The following is a 14,197-nucleotide window of genomic DNA, read 5'->3' as shown; positions in this document are numbered from 1 at the left end:
TGCTGAAAAGTTGTTGATCCATTCAATTCCAGCGACTGAATTTTTAAGAGAAAAATTTTGCTGATCTCCAGCAGCACTGGAGAATAATAAAATCCCTGTTTTTATCTTTGCAGGTCAAAAGGTTATATTGCCTATGCACTCCTTTGCCCAGCTGAAAACTCTGTATTTTGACCCTCCAAATGCTGTTGTCCACGTGGGTGGAAAGCTGTCCATCGAGTTGACTTTGCTGAGCCAAATGCCCATCCCTGTCCAGGTGGACCAGGTTGCCATCCACGTTCACTTCAGCATCGAGAAGAACAGCTACAGGAAAACAGCCGAGTGGCTCACCAAGCACAAAGCTTCCAACGGGGTCATCAGCTTCCCTAGTGAAATTGCAGGCTTGCCTTTGTCCAGAAACAGCCTGCCAGCACTGGAGCTGGCTGAAATGTACGAGAGGAGCCCCTCGGACAACTCGTTGAACACGGCAGGAATCATCTGCAAGAACGCGCACATGCTGCTGCGGCGGCAGGAGAGCAGCAGCTCCCTGGACGTGCCCTCGGGGCTCACTTTGGAAGATGGGGCTCATGTCCTGAAGTGCAACAACTTGACTCTGGAACCAGGGGACAATAAAATAACGTTCAATATTCAGGTATGTTTTTGTAGCTGGGTGGTTGTAGCACTCATGACAGAGAAACTAGAAATGCTGGCTCAGGAAGAGCATTGTGCTGGTGAGTGGTGCCTGCTATTGTATATACAGGTATTGCTTCCTGTCACTCTTGGATCACCCATTCCCCTTGCAGCTTTTTGTTGTTCTCCACCATCATTTCCCTTGAAAGGATGCTGTTGTGTTTATGCTAAAACATACTGATGACTCTTCTACTTGAAATCATTTGAGTCAGCCTTCCTAAGCCTATTTTAAACATCTTGACTATTGCTGCCAAAAATTGAACTGATAAATTCATATACCATATGATGTACTGCTCATGAAGTCTGCCTGTGCTGTTGAGATTATTCAGAATAACATCTAAAAGGTTTAATGTGAATTATTTTCTAGCCCTTCAGTAAGTGATTGTGTGATTAAATTTGGTTAACAGCCTTTTTTTCTCTGCAGAGGGTGGATTTTTCACTTGGGGGATGTAGTAAACCTACCTGCAAGAAACTGAGATCAGCTACAAGTATTTTAATTTAGAAGATGTTAGAATTAAAATTGTCCCAATTAGTTGTCATCCAAGTTAACTATCTTATTAGTTACTAGTTATCATCTGTGGAATGGCACTGCAGTCATTTGAACTACCTACTGACCTAATTTCTGAGGTTTCTTATCCTTTCAAAGGATTGGGACAGGTTAATGGGATTTGGACCAGGGGCCTTGGTGGCTGGAAATGCCATTTCTGTAAAATGAATTCACACATATGTAAAAGTCAATTTCAGATGAAGGAGCATAACTAGAAGAAAGCTGTTAGGGACTGCACTGAGCTGGCATTTGGGGTTGGTGGGATCAGGATGCAATTGGGAACACCAGGAGAAGAGATGGATGAAAAGCTAGATAGAGCTCTGCTTTGAATTTGTCTGGTTCTGCTGTGAATTTGGTGGCCACTGGAGGATGGACAGCCTTACTTTTATAACTTTGCTATTTTCCCAACCTTCCTTTCAAGAAAAGAACTTTGCATGGGAAGACTGCTCAGTGTGAATCCCACAGTATAGTTGTTTAAGGCATGATTTACCTGTCCTTAAAGGGAAAATCTTGAGTATGTTATAATTCTAATGGTGTTTTATTTGATAAAGCAAAGAAAGTTTCTCTAGATTTAAACGGCAGTATTTACAAAATATTTACTAAAAATACATTATCATTGTAGTAATACACTGTGTCACTTTTACTGGATTACACAGAGGACAGATACTGCTGACAACTTTTTTCTGGATTTTCTTAAAGTAATGCTTAATTGCACCACTTCTACAGGAATAGGAATGACTGTGCTTCTATGACCCAGAGGGAGTTTGATCATTTCTGTAGACCTTACACTGATGATTAACATTATTTATGCTTCCAATTATGCTTCTAGTAATCTTCCAATTTTTTCCAAGCCTTAAAAGGGATCAGAAAGCATTGTCTAAATTCTTTAGACCAATATTCCCATCCTATGCTAAGATTTAAAGTATGTGTATGTTATGTATTACTTTACTCATGCTTTTCTGGTTTTTTAGGGCTAAAATGTAATGACTTTAATGTCAGAATGCATAGTACTGAATTTCAGTCTGGATTTGCCATATAAATAACTGCATGAGGTTTGATTGTTGAATTGGTACAGCTTTTCTCCATAACTTGTAGACTTACTTAATTATACCCAGCATTGTTATTTATGTATTACACTTGGAAAGTGGCACATGAAAAAATGAAAACATTTCCCATTCTCCCATTCCCTAGCAGTCCCTAAGAGAAAATAGAATAAAGAATAAATATACTAGAAGCTGTAACAGATTTGCTTTTGTTTTTAATCTTATGGAGAAACATCCAGAATCCCATTACTCAGGGTATGGGAAGAGTTGGAAATTAAATATGTATGTGTTACTTTCTTGTAAACATTGACTCAGGGTGTGTGGGGGGGAGTGTGTGAAATCAATAGCTGGAGCTGAAAGCTATGCTTTATATAAATGCTGTGGGATTTTATAATTACTTTTATGAATTAGCCAGATAAGCACAAGTGTTGTTTAGGTACTTAAAAATATTTTTTCATGTATGTTGCACTTTGGCGGGAACCAACCAACAAACAAGGAAAAACACTCCCCAAAGTAACAAACTGACAGTATAGCTGCTACATTAGTTATCCTGATTACTAGTACTGGTTAATTATGATGTTTCTCTTGTATCAGACAGCACTAGTGGGGCGAAAGGTGCTCATTTGTGTAAATCTTGTCATTTACTCAGAAAACTGAGTTTTCTGAAATTGGCAGTTTTAACTTACGAACCCAATGTACCTGATAAAAACGAGATGGAAACATGCTGTTCTTTAGCAGAGGGCTTGTTCTAGAAGTATTTTCTTAAACTTAAAAAAATTCAAATATTTTTTCTTCTAAGGCCAAAGAACCTGGGACATACACACTCAGGCAGCTGTGCACTTCAGTGGGAAAGGTGCAGTTTGTCCTTCTTCACATCTACCCCATCGTGCAGTACGATGTGTACTCCCAGGAGCCCCAGCTCAAAGTGGAGCCCATGACTGGTAGGTGCAGTGGCTGTGCTGAAGCTGCTTTGATGATTCCTCTTGTGCTCCTGTGAGACTAGAGAAAGTGTTTCATGGCTTCAATATTAGTCAGTTTGCCTTACTCTGCCTTGTGAGTCTAAAATGCAGCCTTGCTTTTTAAGTTATCCATCATCATGTCCTGTCAGTGATGGCCCATTTTGGACAAGTGACTCCAGTGCTTGGCTCTGGACACAGTGTCACTTTTGAGCCTTGATTTGAACATGCATTGTCACTGAAATATTAGGTGGGATTTGAGCTGCCACACTGACTAGAGGTGAATATTTACATTTATAATTGACTGAGCTCCTTATTGGTTGTGATCACAGGATCAGTTAGGCTGGAAAAGACCTCTGGGATCGAGTCCAGCCTATGGCCAAACACCACCTTGTCACCCAGACCATGGCACTGAGTGCCACATCCAGTCTTCCCTTTAAATACATCCAGGGACAGTGACCATCTCCCTGGGCAGTCTATTCCAATGTGTATTCTCCCTTTCTGTGGAGAAATTCCTCCAAACTTAATGCTAGAGTCCCTTCAATATTTACAAGAAATAAGTAAGAAATGGGATTCTCTACTAGAGAGGATATAAACTTACTACAAATGAATACTGAATGCATCCATTGGTTTCAGGGACAGCTAAACAGTAGTTGTTGTACTGTTTATTAGAGTGTATATATGGAAGATAATAGTGATTTGTTTTCAGGTTACTGAGTGTGGCAGCTGAGGAGTTAATATGAATTTTGTGCTGTCTTCCCAGGTTGCAGTGTGTGTCTAAGGAAAGGCAGGCATATTGGGCATATATCAAATTAGGGACCCCTGTGAAACTGATAGCTATGATTCTGTGTGCACACTGGCATTCTTGTTGTGCTGATCATGTAAATACAGCACGTGGGTATGACTGGAATCACAGGTGTGAAAATACAGAGCTGTCTGCAACCTGGAGAACTTTAAAAGCTTAGTAAATTCTTTGGGATTATTGTATTTCACTGAAATCTCTGCTATATAGACAGCTCATCTAAGCCATCCAAGATGCAGTGGGTGTGAGCTCTCAGGTTGCAACATGGAACATGTGGTTTCTCCACAAGTTGCATCTGCTGGGTTTAATGTGTCCCACAACACCAAAGCCCCACACTTGTAAGTTACCCCAGTGTGTGACCAATTGTCTGCTAACAAGGCTTAGTGCATTGTAACCACGTGCTGGAATCTGTTGACAATTCCTGCTCTGTCCTCCAGAAAGCCTTTTGGCTGGCATTCCCCAGAAGGTGAAGTTCACAGTGACCACTGGTCACTACAGCATGAAGAGTGGGGACACTCTGCAGCTGAGCAACGCCGATGCCATGCCCATCCTGTACCACCCTGAGAGCAAGGCTGTGATCTACTCCAACACCAGGGGTAAGCCAGGAACTGGAAAGGAATCATCTCTAAAAGGCTGACAAGTTCAGTCATCCTGAAGCTTTGTACTTGGAGCATTAAGAACACTGACACTGTTTGTCAATTGTCATTATTCAGAACAATTTTAGGGATTTACAACTTCAGTCTCAAATTTTTACCCTAAAAGTAATAGTATGAACTTTGACAAACATAGCTGGACAATTTTACTTCCATTGATGAAATCCAGAAGGCATGTGAAACTGCTGCTTGTGTGTCCAAGGTTGCTTGAAGTGAAATGATGAGACTTAACAAGGTGCTTTCCCTTTGTAAAAACTTTAGTAAGTGTTATATGATGGGCTAAAGTAGCTCTTTAGCTGGTTTGAAGTTTGTTGTTAAATTGCCCTCTCGGTTCTTTCCTGAACATTAGGAGCCTTTTATTACATGGAATGTGGTGGTTAACTTCCTGCGGTTAAAGAAGGATAGAGCATTACTCCTGGGAAGTTAAATATTTAATATGTGCAGATTATAGCTGGTTTGAAGAGGTTACTGTGGAGTTTTTTAACATGGTTTCTCATCGCTGTTTTTGCAAACATTGCTGGGAAGTGGTTATGGCACCACATATTTTTTAATATTTTCTTTTTATCCCATTCTACACGTCTATAGAAAAGATCTCAGAGTCATCATTAAGGATTCAGTCTTCTGAGAAGATCACAAGCATCAGCTTGCCAGTGGCCCCTGCTTACCATGTGATTGAATTCGAACTAGAAGTCATGTATTTGCCATCAGCCACAGAATCTGCAGTGGAGAAGGAAAATACTACAAATAAAGAAAATCACAGAAAAAACAGAGAGAAGCAGAAACAGGACAACTGCATGGCTACTGTTGATCAAAAAGTAAGATTTAGTTTAACTTTTTTACTATGAAATGTATTTGATTGCAGAGGTAAACACTTCACAAAATAGAGGTGGTAGTGAGGGGGAACTTGCTTGTTTGGAACTTATTTTCTTTCAAAAGACATACATGCAAAAATCATACCAAATGTTAAAATGTAAAGAAATTGTAAGTATAAGCAGAAATATACACTGTTGTTAATAAATTGTCAACTGTTCCCTTGGCTAGTAATCTAGATTTTAGTGTTTTAACATAGTTTATAAAGCATGGAGGGTACCTGTGTCTTTGTAAAAGGTAGCATAGTGGTCTTTTAATTCCAGCTTCTGATTCATGGGAAAGATGAAGTCAAGTGTGCTGCTTCAAATTAAAACAAATATACATTAAATGCATTTTTAAAAATATTTTGAGCTTGCATTCACTATATTAAATTATATAAAGACATTAAAGTAATAGTTCTTACAGCAGTTTATTTGATACTGACCTTTACCAGGGGTAAAGTTGTCAGAGATGCCATTGGTGTCCTTTTTTTTCTTCTATTCCCCTTCCTTTTTTTATAGTCTTTAGAACTTGGTATGTCAGTTCCTGGAGGAAAAGCTGCTTTGAGATTTCATATCCCACTCGTAGGCAAACAAAAACCTGTTCTTTTTTCAGATTAGATTTTACATACTGATTTTTAAAAAATGTTTATTTCTTCCCCTCCTGGATGCATTAGATATAGACACTTATGAGACAAGTTTCACTTAGAAAGGAGAAGAAAAGCAAAATCATTGTGCCAAAGACCATTGGAAATAAGAACTGTGTTCCTTTTTTTCCTTTAGGTGACCATTGATTGTCCTTGGTCGATTTACTCCACTATTATTGCATTAACATTCTGCATACCCTTTAATGCCAAGCATTCCTTGTTGTCAGCTGGCAAACGGTAATGTACTCATTATTTATTTATTGTTTCTTTCTTATTACAAAATATGGAGCTGTATGAGGTTTCATAACTCTTATTTATAGCAGCTTTTTTAAAATATATATACATATATATATTTATATATTTTGGGCTTTTACTATCTTCCCTGTGAAAGCTTGTGCATTTCCTTTCGTGTTCTTTCATGACAGTAAAACAAATTTGTGGTTTTGGAAATAAGAGCACAGGATGAACCCAGTTATCCTGTTTGTGTGTCGTTCTTTGGTTTTGTTTAATGTGAAAGAGGATGTTTTACAGCCTTGTTTTATGGACATGGACTCTTCCAATGTACCTCTTCAGTTTTTATTGAAAAATTGTGTTGCATTTTTCAGGAAATATGTTCAAGTCTGCGTACAGAATTTGTCAGAACTCTGTTTCCAGCTTTCAGACTACAGCCTAAAAAATTCTGCTGAGTGTACAGATTTGCAGCTGGTACCTCTCAACCCTGCATCTCAACAGGTAAAATTCACTTGCAGATTTATGCCATTTATTCATCTTATGCTTTTGCATAAGTTGCATAAGGTTGCAGTTTGTCATTGGGTTTTAGGAAAAAAAAAATCAGGTAGAGACAGATTTCCAATTAAATACAGCTGTAAACCAGTTCAGTTGCAGAACAGTTTCTTACCACAGAATTATAGAATGGTTTGGGTTGGAAGGGGTTTTGAAGATGATCAGGTTTCAACCCCCTGCCCTGGATTGGGGATTGAAACACCTTCCACTAGACCAGGATGATCAGAGCCCCATCCAACCTGGCCTTGAACACTTCCAGGGATGGGGTATCCACAAGTTCCCTGGGCAACCTTGAAGTTTCTTTCAGCCTTGTCTGAACATGTTAAATTGTTCATTCTCAGTGCCTATACTAATAATTTTGTTAAATTTGACTTTTGATTAAAATATTTTAAAATATGAAATTGAACTTCACTGAATGTGAAGTGTTTCCTCTTGAAACATTTGATTCTGACGGTGAAATGGATCCTTCCTTTTAAAAAGATGTGCATTGTGAAAAAGATTCACTATTAGTAATTTTGTTCCATATTTCCCTAATGATTTATTGAGTTTGTTTCTGTAAACTGTACCAATGTCAGAACAGACAAACATATTCATGTGTGCATTTCCTCTTCTTTTTCAGAGGAAGGAAGCAGCTAACACTCTAAACACTCTCTTTCAGGTCGTGTACAGTAAGCAATCAATATTCTTTGTATGGGAATTGAAGTGGACAAAAGAGCTTCCTCTCTCCTTGCAGTGCCTGTTTTCAGTCAGCTTTTGTCCAGCTACCTCTGAAGAACAGTCTCTTATCTTGAAGCCGTTCACTTACGAATTCCAAGTGGAAAATTTTTTTGTAAGTACTCTTCTAAGTTATAGGGTAGCATATCTTAACTGAATATGGTTTCTTAATAAGTGAAAAGGGAAAAACAAGAAATATATTAGAAAAAATTGGTTTATATCATGAGGTTGATACCTACTTAGATTCATTGGAAAGTCAGTTTGTGAGTGACAGAGCTGCAGCCTGATGTGATGTAGTGGAATCATACCCTTGCCACAGAAATGTGGTGAGGACTGTAACACTTGTGCTTAATTGTGTTCCATTTTTTACTGTTTTTGCCTTCCTGGGTTGGTGCCATGGAGATTGTCTGCAGCTTACTGAGCTGCTTTTTCCCTGCTGGCTTAAGATTGTGCTCTACAAAGCAAACTGCAATTTCCAGAATATCTTCGCTATTGAAAGCATCTGAGTAGTTTTTTGCAGTGCTTGAGATGAGCTCCTCTAATGAAATATTTAGGGTTCCCTAGGCCCCTGAAATATTCTTCTTCCCCTTTATGGACAAACTTTTTTTTTCCTTTGATCAGCTAGGAAACTCATAAGCTAGGTAGAATTCCTTTAATAGGAAGTTTTATCAACATTATTCAATCTCATCTCTAAACTCAGTGTTCCCCTTTGTGATGCTTGGGTAAAAAGCAGCATCATGAGAAGACTCTTGTTTTTTAAATCCTTTGGTCTGTTTTCAGTGTTTTCTACCTGCTTGTTGCAAACTGGCATTGAGCAACATTTCAGGTGTGTGTTTGCCCACTGCCATGTAACGAGCATTTTTGGCACCTCTATCAGCATCTTTCTGGAGTTTTTAAAGACAACTGCCTGTGTGAAACAGTGGGGGTTTTCTGGTAGAAATTAAATTTTGTAGGAATTAAATATCGGTTCTTTGATGTGGGCACTGTTATTCCAGGGACAATGACAGGAGGAGGGATGCAATAGTTCTGTATTACTCAGAACCTGAGTGATGTGTCTGTAAAGGGAGGAGCTAAAAAACTGATAAAAAATGTTTAAGTAGTAAGATTGGTGTCCATTTAGGAGCATTGAAAGGCTGTGTTAAAGTACAGAAGTAAAGGAAAAATTATATTTTCACTGCTGGTATCAAAAATAGATTGACTCAAATTTGATTTTTTCTGTTGGAAGGTGTCTTTGCCCATGGCAGGTGGTTTGGAACCAGATGATCTTTAAGGTCCCTACTATTGCACAGCATTCCAGGATTCCATGTTCTATGATTTTATTAAACTGAGCAAGACAATGAAGTGAACATTACTTATAAGTGATTCTTCCATTAGGAAGATTTAAAAGGATGTGTCTGTTTTGTGTAAAGTTGGTACTGTACCCACTGTCCAGTTCAATTTAAACACAAATAAAACACCCCCTTTTCCTTGATAACAGCACTGTTTTCTTCCTGACAGACATTGTACCATGTGAAAACTGAAATCTTCCCACCCTTGGATGCAGAGTACTGTAAAACAGGCTCACTCTGCTCCTTAGAGGTGTCCATCACCCGGCTTGTTGAGCTCTCTGAGGTTGACAGAGATGAAGCATTAACAGAATCAGATGGATATTGCACAACAAAACTTATGTATGAAGGTAAGACTATTTTTCTTAAGCATTTTAATAAATTTTCCCCCTATTTTTTTCTTGACAATAACATTTGCCAGACTTGCTATGGCATAAATTCCTTTATTGTGGGTACAGCTGCTTAATACAGCAGTTTTCATTTTGCTAGACTGGGAATATTTTATTTTCCTCACATTAATCTGCCTTCCAGTGGAGTAGAAATGTTCTTTAGACTGGATGGATACATGCTTGAGCCCCAACTGTGGTCCCTTCTGTGTAGGGCTGTTTTCTTACCTTGCACAGCTCTTCACACATAAAAGCTGGTGGGCTTTTAGATGTTGCTAAAATGCAGATTTTCAAAGTGCTCTAAAACTATAGTGTTTTCTCTTTATTCTTGCAGTTGTTGACAACAGTAGTAACTGGGCAGTCTGTGGAAAAAGCTCTGGAGTGATTTCTATGCCTGTAGCACCTCGAGCAACTCACAAAGTGCACATGGAAGTGATGCCACTGTTTGCTGGGCATCTTCCTTTCCCTGATGTCAGATTGTTTAAATACCTCCCTCACCATTCTGCTCACTCCATGCAGCTTGATGCTGGTAAGGCCAGTTTGAGCACGTGGCTACTTACAGAAATTACTCTGTTTTTCCTGTGTTCTTGTGTAAAGAGAAAAGCAAAGCAAGAAATACACTGACAATATATGGACCAGGTACTCACAGGTGTCTTTGCTACCTTCACTCACAGTCCTAAATTGAAACTTGCTCTAAGGGGAACTTTGAATTTGGGTTGCCACCTAACTCTCTGAGGAGGGATAATAAATGCATTGTTCTCTTATGTTTCCTTTAAATATTAGTATGTAAATCAGTTGTCACTGGATTTATAATCAAGTGAAAACTGTTTGATAACCCTCTAATCCTGCAGTTCCATTTTCTCTAAATGGTGTGTGTCTTCATTAGCTTTGAGATTTTTTTCCCCCGTTTTCAAGGGATTAAATGTGAAATAAAAGAACTGCTAAAAATGTGGGCCCTTCAGTTAGATGCAGAGTTTAAATTACCAGAGCCATGTAGAGTATTTATCTGTACTGAGTAGTCCCAGAGCTGCAGTGAAAATTCACTCACAGAAGCAACATAGCTTTTGTCAATGGAGCTGCTAGTGTGCATCCTTCTAGCTTGTGACAAGTGTGAGGTCATGCTATTGAAATTTTCCTTCTAAACCAGTATAATTCACTCAGTTACATCTGGAGCTGGCCAAAAGTGTGCACATACTGTTACCTCAGCAGAGATGACCAATAACTGTGAACATGTGTTAAGCTGACTGTCGGAGCTCTGAAATTACCTTTTAGACTTAATTGGTAGAATTAAGCTCTATTTTTTCCTTTGTTTTCAAACAGATAGCTGGATTGAAAACGATAACCTGTCTGTGGACAAGAATGTGGATGAGCAGGCTGACAGCAGCAGCATCAGGAGCAGGGGGAGCCTGCATTCCACAGCCAGTGGGGAGCACAAGGGTCTGCCCATGCCCCGGCTCCAGCCCTTCTCCCCGGGCCAGGTCTTCAACAGCAGCACAGGGATGCAAATCCTGGTCATTCCCAGCAAGGACGACCACGTTCTGGAGGTCAACGTCACGTGACAGTTCGGAGTGGAGACCAGGAACCCCTTAGGAACTGGATTTGAAAGCACTTTATGGGATAATGACCTGCTCAGTCCTCGTTGCAACATTAACTCCAAGGAGACCTGTGGCACCCGGTGTGTACTGGCCATGGAAGCACCAGACAATTGTATCAATTTAAATGTACAGTGAGGCTTGTGTCAGCTAGTTTATATTGCCACTTTAGTATGTTTTGTGTCAGCTATTGGGTTTTCTTCCTGCAGTCACATCCCTGCATCACAACAACCAACACAGGGCAACAAAAAGCAAAAAATCCAAATCTTTGGACCACTTCTTTATTTTTGTTGGGCAGCTGAGAGATTTGTTTCATGCTTCCTACATATTTTAGAATGTAGAGTTGGATGATGTAATTATCCAAATCTTGAATTTTTATGTAATAATTTACAGGCTTTTCCACACATGTGCCAGAAACATAACGGAGCATACAACAACACATTCACTGGTGTAACAGTTGCTTTTCTGGTTTGCTTTTATTTTGTTTGTTTGATCATTGTTAATTCCTGCCATTGCAATTTTATATTAAACTTCCATCATTTGCATACTTAGATGCATGGAAGAGCTACTGCTATAAACAATCTTAACTGAACAAAATTCCTTAATTTTCTGAGGCTTTCTCCTTCACAGAGTAGACACTGTGATGTCACATATTATATGATTTTTTTTTTTTTTGGGGGGGTGGGCTTTGGGTTATTCTCTTGCATATTTCTTACCAAAGAAAGATATTGATAGAATTTAATAATAAATTATTTGGCTTATTGAGTTCCCAGATTAATTTCTTTTATTACCATTTCCAAGTGGCTTGGTTTGCTGCCCCAATTTTTAAGTTGGGGCAAAAATTTCAGTATGATGTGATACTTGAACAGTCAACCTTTCATCATAAAGGCTTAGTGTAATTATTACTGATTAGAGGCCAGACTTGTGCATTCATGATGAAAGAAGGAGGTTGGTTTGATACAGGAAAGCTTGCAGATGTAGAATAATCGTGAAGCAAAGTTAAAACATGTAACTTAAAGAATTTCATTATTTATATCTGAAATGTAAATACAAAAAATGTAAAAAAAAAAAAAAGTGTAATTTTTGTGAATGTTGCAAATTCACCTGTGACTGGAAAAATTACAACTTCTTCTGATGTCCTGCTTCTGATATTGAAACTTGTGCATTTAATGTGAGAATGACCTTTTCTACTTGCAGATCTATAATGGTGCGTTGTCAACAGACTCCACAGAGGAAACAGTCCCATGTCAAACACTTGTCAGCAAAACTAAAGTGAGGAGCTGCTCATTAGACAAACTCATTGTTATTATTTTCTTTTCTTCTGCTAAATTACAAAGGGGAAATAAAAAACAAACCCTCTTTCCAAAAAGAACCACAAATAAGTTGAAAAATGAATAGGCACCCTGCACTGGTCTAAGCATTTTGCTTTAATTTTATTTTTTATTTAAAAATTCTAATTAGATGTATAAAGTAGACCTGCTAGCTGAAAATGTTCTTATTATGCATCTTCTTTCTGTGAAGGAATGCCCTTTCTCTGTGGAAATCATACCATTTTATTCTGGATAAAACCCAAAGCATCATTTAGTGCGAATGACTGCTGGGATTCTTTGACTGGAAAAGGTAACAAGTTAGTGACTTTGACACTGCAGGTATTATTAATTCCATTTTCATGGTTTGCTATTAAATCATTTTTCACACTGTTCTGTAATATACTGTTAGATTAAACACATTGTACTAAGATTGTTTAATGAAATTGTAAGCGTTACAGTTCTAAATATACATGTTTTAAAAAGAAATCAACTTCTCTGCTGCTGTGAGTTCTGTTTGGTCTGGAGGAGTGATTGCTTCATGTTTTAACCAAAGCTGCTTTTGTCTGTCAAAAATCAGATTTGTTACCTGGTGTGCAATTACACACGTGAAGTAGACATTGATTGTTTATTTATTTCAGAGTTGCACAAGCCTGGAGTCTCCACAGTATTCCACAAATCCAGCACACCCCTCCAGATTTTTCCTGCTGTCATTTATACACAGAAATTCAGTGTTGGCAACCTCCCACTTACAGCCCCTCTATTATGAATGGTTAATAATTTCCACACAAATTGTGTAAGCCCAGCTGATTTCTATGCATCCTTCAGGGAAGGGTCTAGGTGGTCAGGTAGATCAGATACTATTATAATAATTTTAGTATTATATTAATAATAACTTGTTTGTAATAATTATCATTATCATATTCTTAATTATTATAATAATCATATAATCAGTTATGGGATACCTGGACCTGAGTCTTTTGCCAAGTTAGCAGCCTATACATAAGACATACATTCATATCTTGATTTACTGCATCCTTAAAGCTCACTAGTTCCAGGATATCCATAACTAAGGGACACTGCTCTCTGTACCACTGATTAATTCTCCTTCCTTGCTGATTAGGCTTGGAAGTATACAAAGACCAACCATCAAAGAACATCCTGACTTAAGTAAATTTTGATATATTCCACATTTTGCAACACTAACCCCTGTGAGTGATTATCCAAGGACCCAGCTGAAGGAGCATAGACAGTAAGGATTTAATAGATTGCTAAGCCTCAAACACCAATAACCATTCAAATGGGAAATACCAAGGTAGGGCAGCAGCTTTCAGGTGCCAGTTTTGCTGTTCAGGTCCACGGTGCCCACACAAGCCCCTGTGTGGGTGCAGAAGTGGGGTCATGGAGCAGGTACGACCAAGAGAGGGAGGGGGATTGAGACCACCAAGGACCCCAAAGCAGCCCCTGACACCTTCTGGAACTCTCCCTCAGTAGGTGCTGTGTACCCCAGTCTTGTGTCAGACATGAAGAATTCCCTTCCTGGGGAGGGATCTGGGTGTTCCAGTGCTAATCTGACTGTACATAAGCCCAGAAACTTTTTGGTTTATGGGCCCCCATCCCCAAAGGATCGAGACTGTGACCATCTCTCTGACCAAGGGACATCAAAATGCCAACACTCAAGTCTCATCACTAGATCCATGGGTGGTGTTATGTTTCCACTATCTACTCTTACCCATTCCTTCCCTTTCTTTTCCTTATGCATTTTCTTTGTGATATTTTTACACTTTTATTGAAAAGAATCAAACTGGCCACCACCAAACATCCTTTCCACTGCAAAAAAAACTGCTTTAAAATAAACCTCTCACATCTATACACTAGGCATTCAGTGTGGTTCCACTCTAATTACAGAATCACAGAATAGTCAGGGT

General features: G+C 38.8%; 1 protein-coding gene across 2 annotated transcripts in view; it reads left to right on the top strand.

Annotated features, from left to right (window-relative positions):
- The window catches only part of TRAPPC10 (trafficking protein particle complex subunit 10), a 37,968-nt gene extending 25,210 nt beyond the window's left edge, over window positions 1–12,758 (top strand). For both annotated transcript variants that reach the window (XM_059840026.1, XM_059840027.1), the window contains 10 exons: window positions 114–628; window positions 3,056–3,197; window positions 4,452–4,610; window positions 5,253–5,482; window positions 6,299–6,399; window positions 6,768–6,894; window positions 7,604–7,774; window positions 9,157–9,334; window positions 9,705–9,899; window positions 10,691–12,758. In XM_059840026.1, the coding sequence (XP_059696009.1) occupies window positions 114–628; window positions 3,056–3,197; window positions 4,452–4,610; window positions 5,253–5,482; window positions 6,299–6,399; window positions 6,768–6,894; window positions 7,604–7,774; window positions 9,157–9,334; window positions 9,705–9,899; window positions 10,691–10,929 (2,057 nt within the window). In that variant the 3' untranslated portion in view covers window positions 10,930–12,758. The remainder of the gene's footprint in view (window positions 1–113; window positions 629–3,055; window positions 3,198–4,451; window positions 4,611–5,252; window positions 5,483–6,298; window positions 6,400–6,767; window positions 6,895–7,603; window positions 7,775–9,156; window positions 9,335–9,704; window positions 9,900–10,690) is intronic.
- Window positions 12,759–14,197: the final 1,439 nt, after the last annotated feature.

This window comes from Haemorhous mexicanus, chromosome 2, assembly GCF_027477595.1.
Source record: "Haemorhous mexicanus isolate bHaeMex1 chromosome 2, bHaeMex1.pri, whole genome shotgun sequence".
NCBI classification, from domain to species: domain Eukaryota; kingdom Metazoa; phylum Chordata; class Aves; order Passeriformes; family Fringillidae; genus Haemorhous; species Haemorhous mexicanus.
Note: the sequence above shows the minus strand (reverse complement) of the source record. Positions and strands in the feature narration are given on the sequence as shown.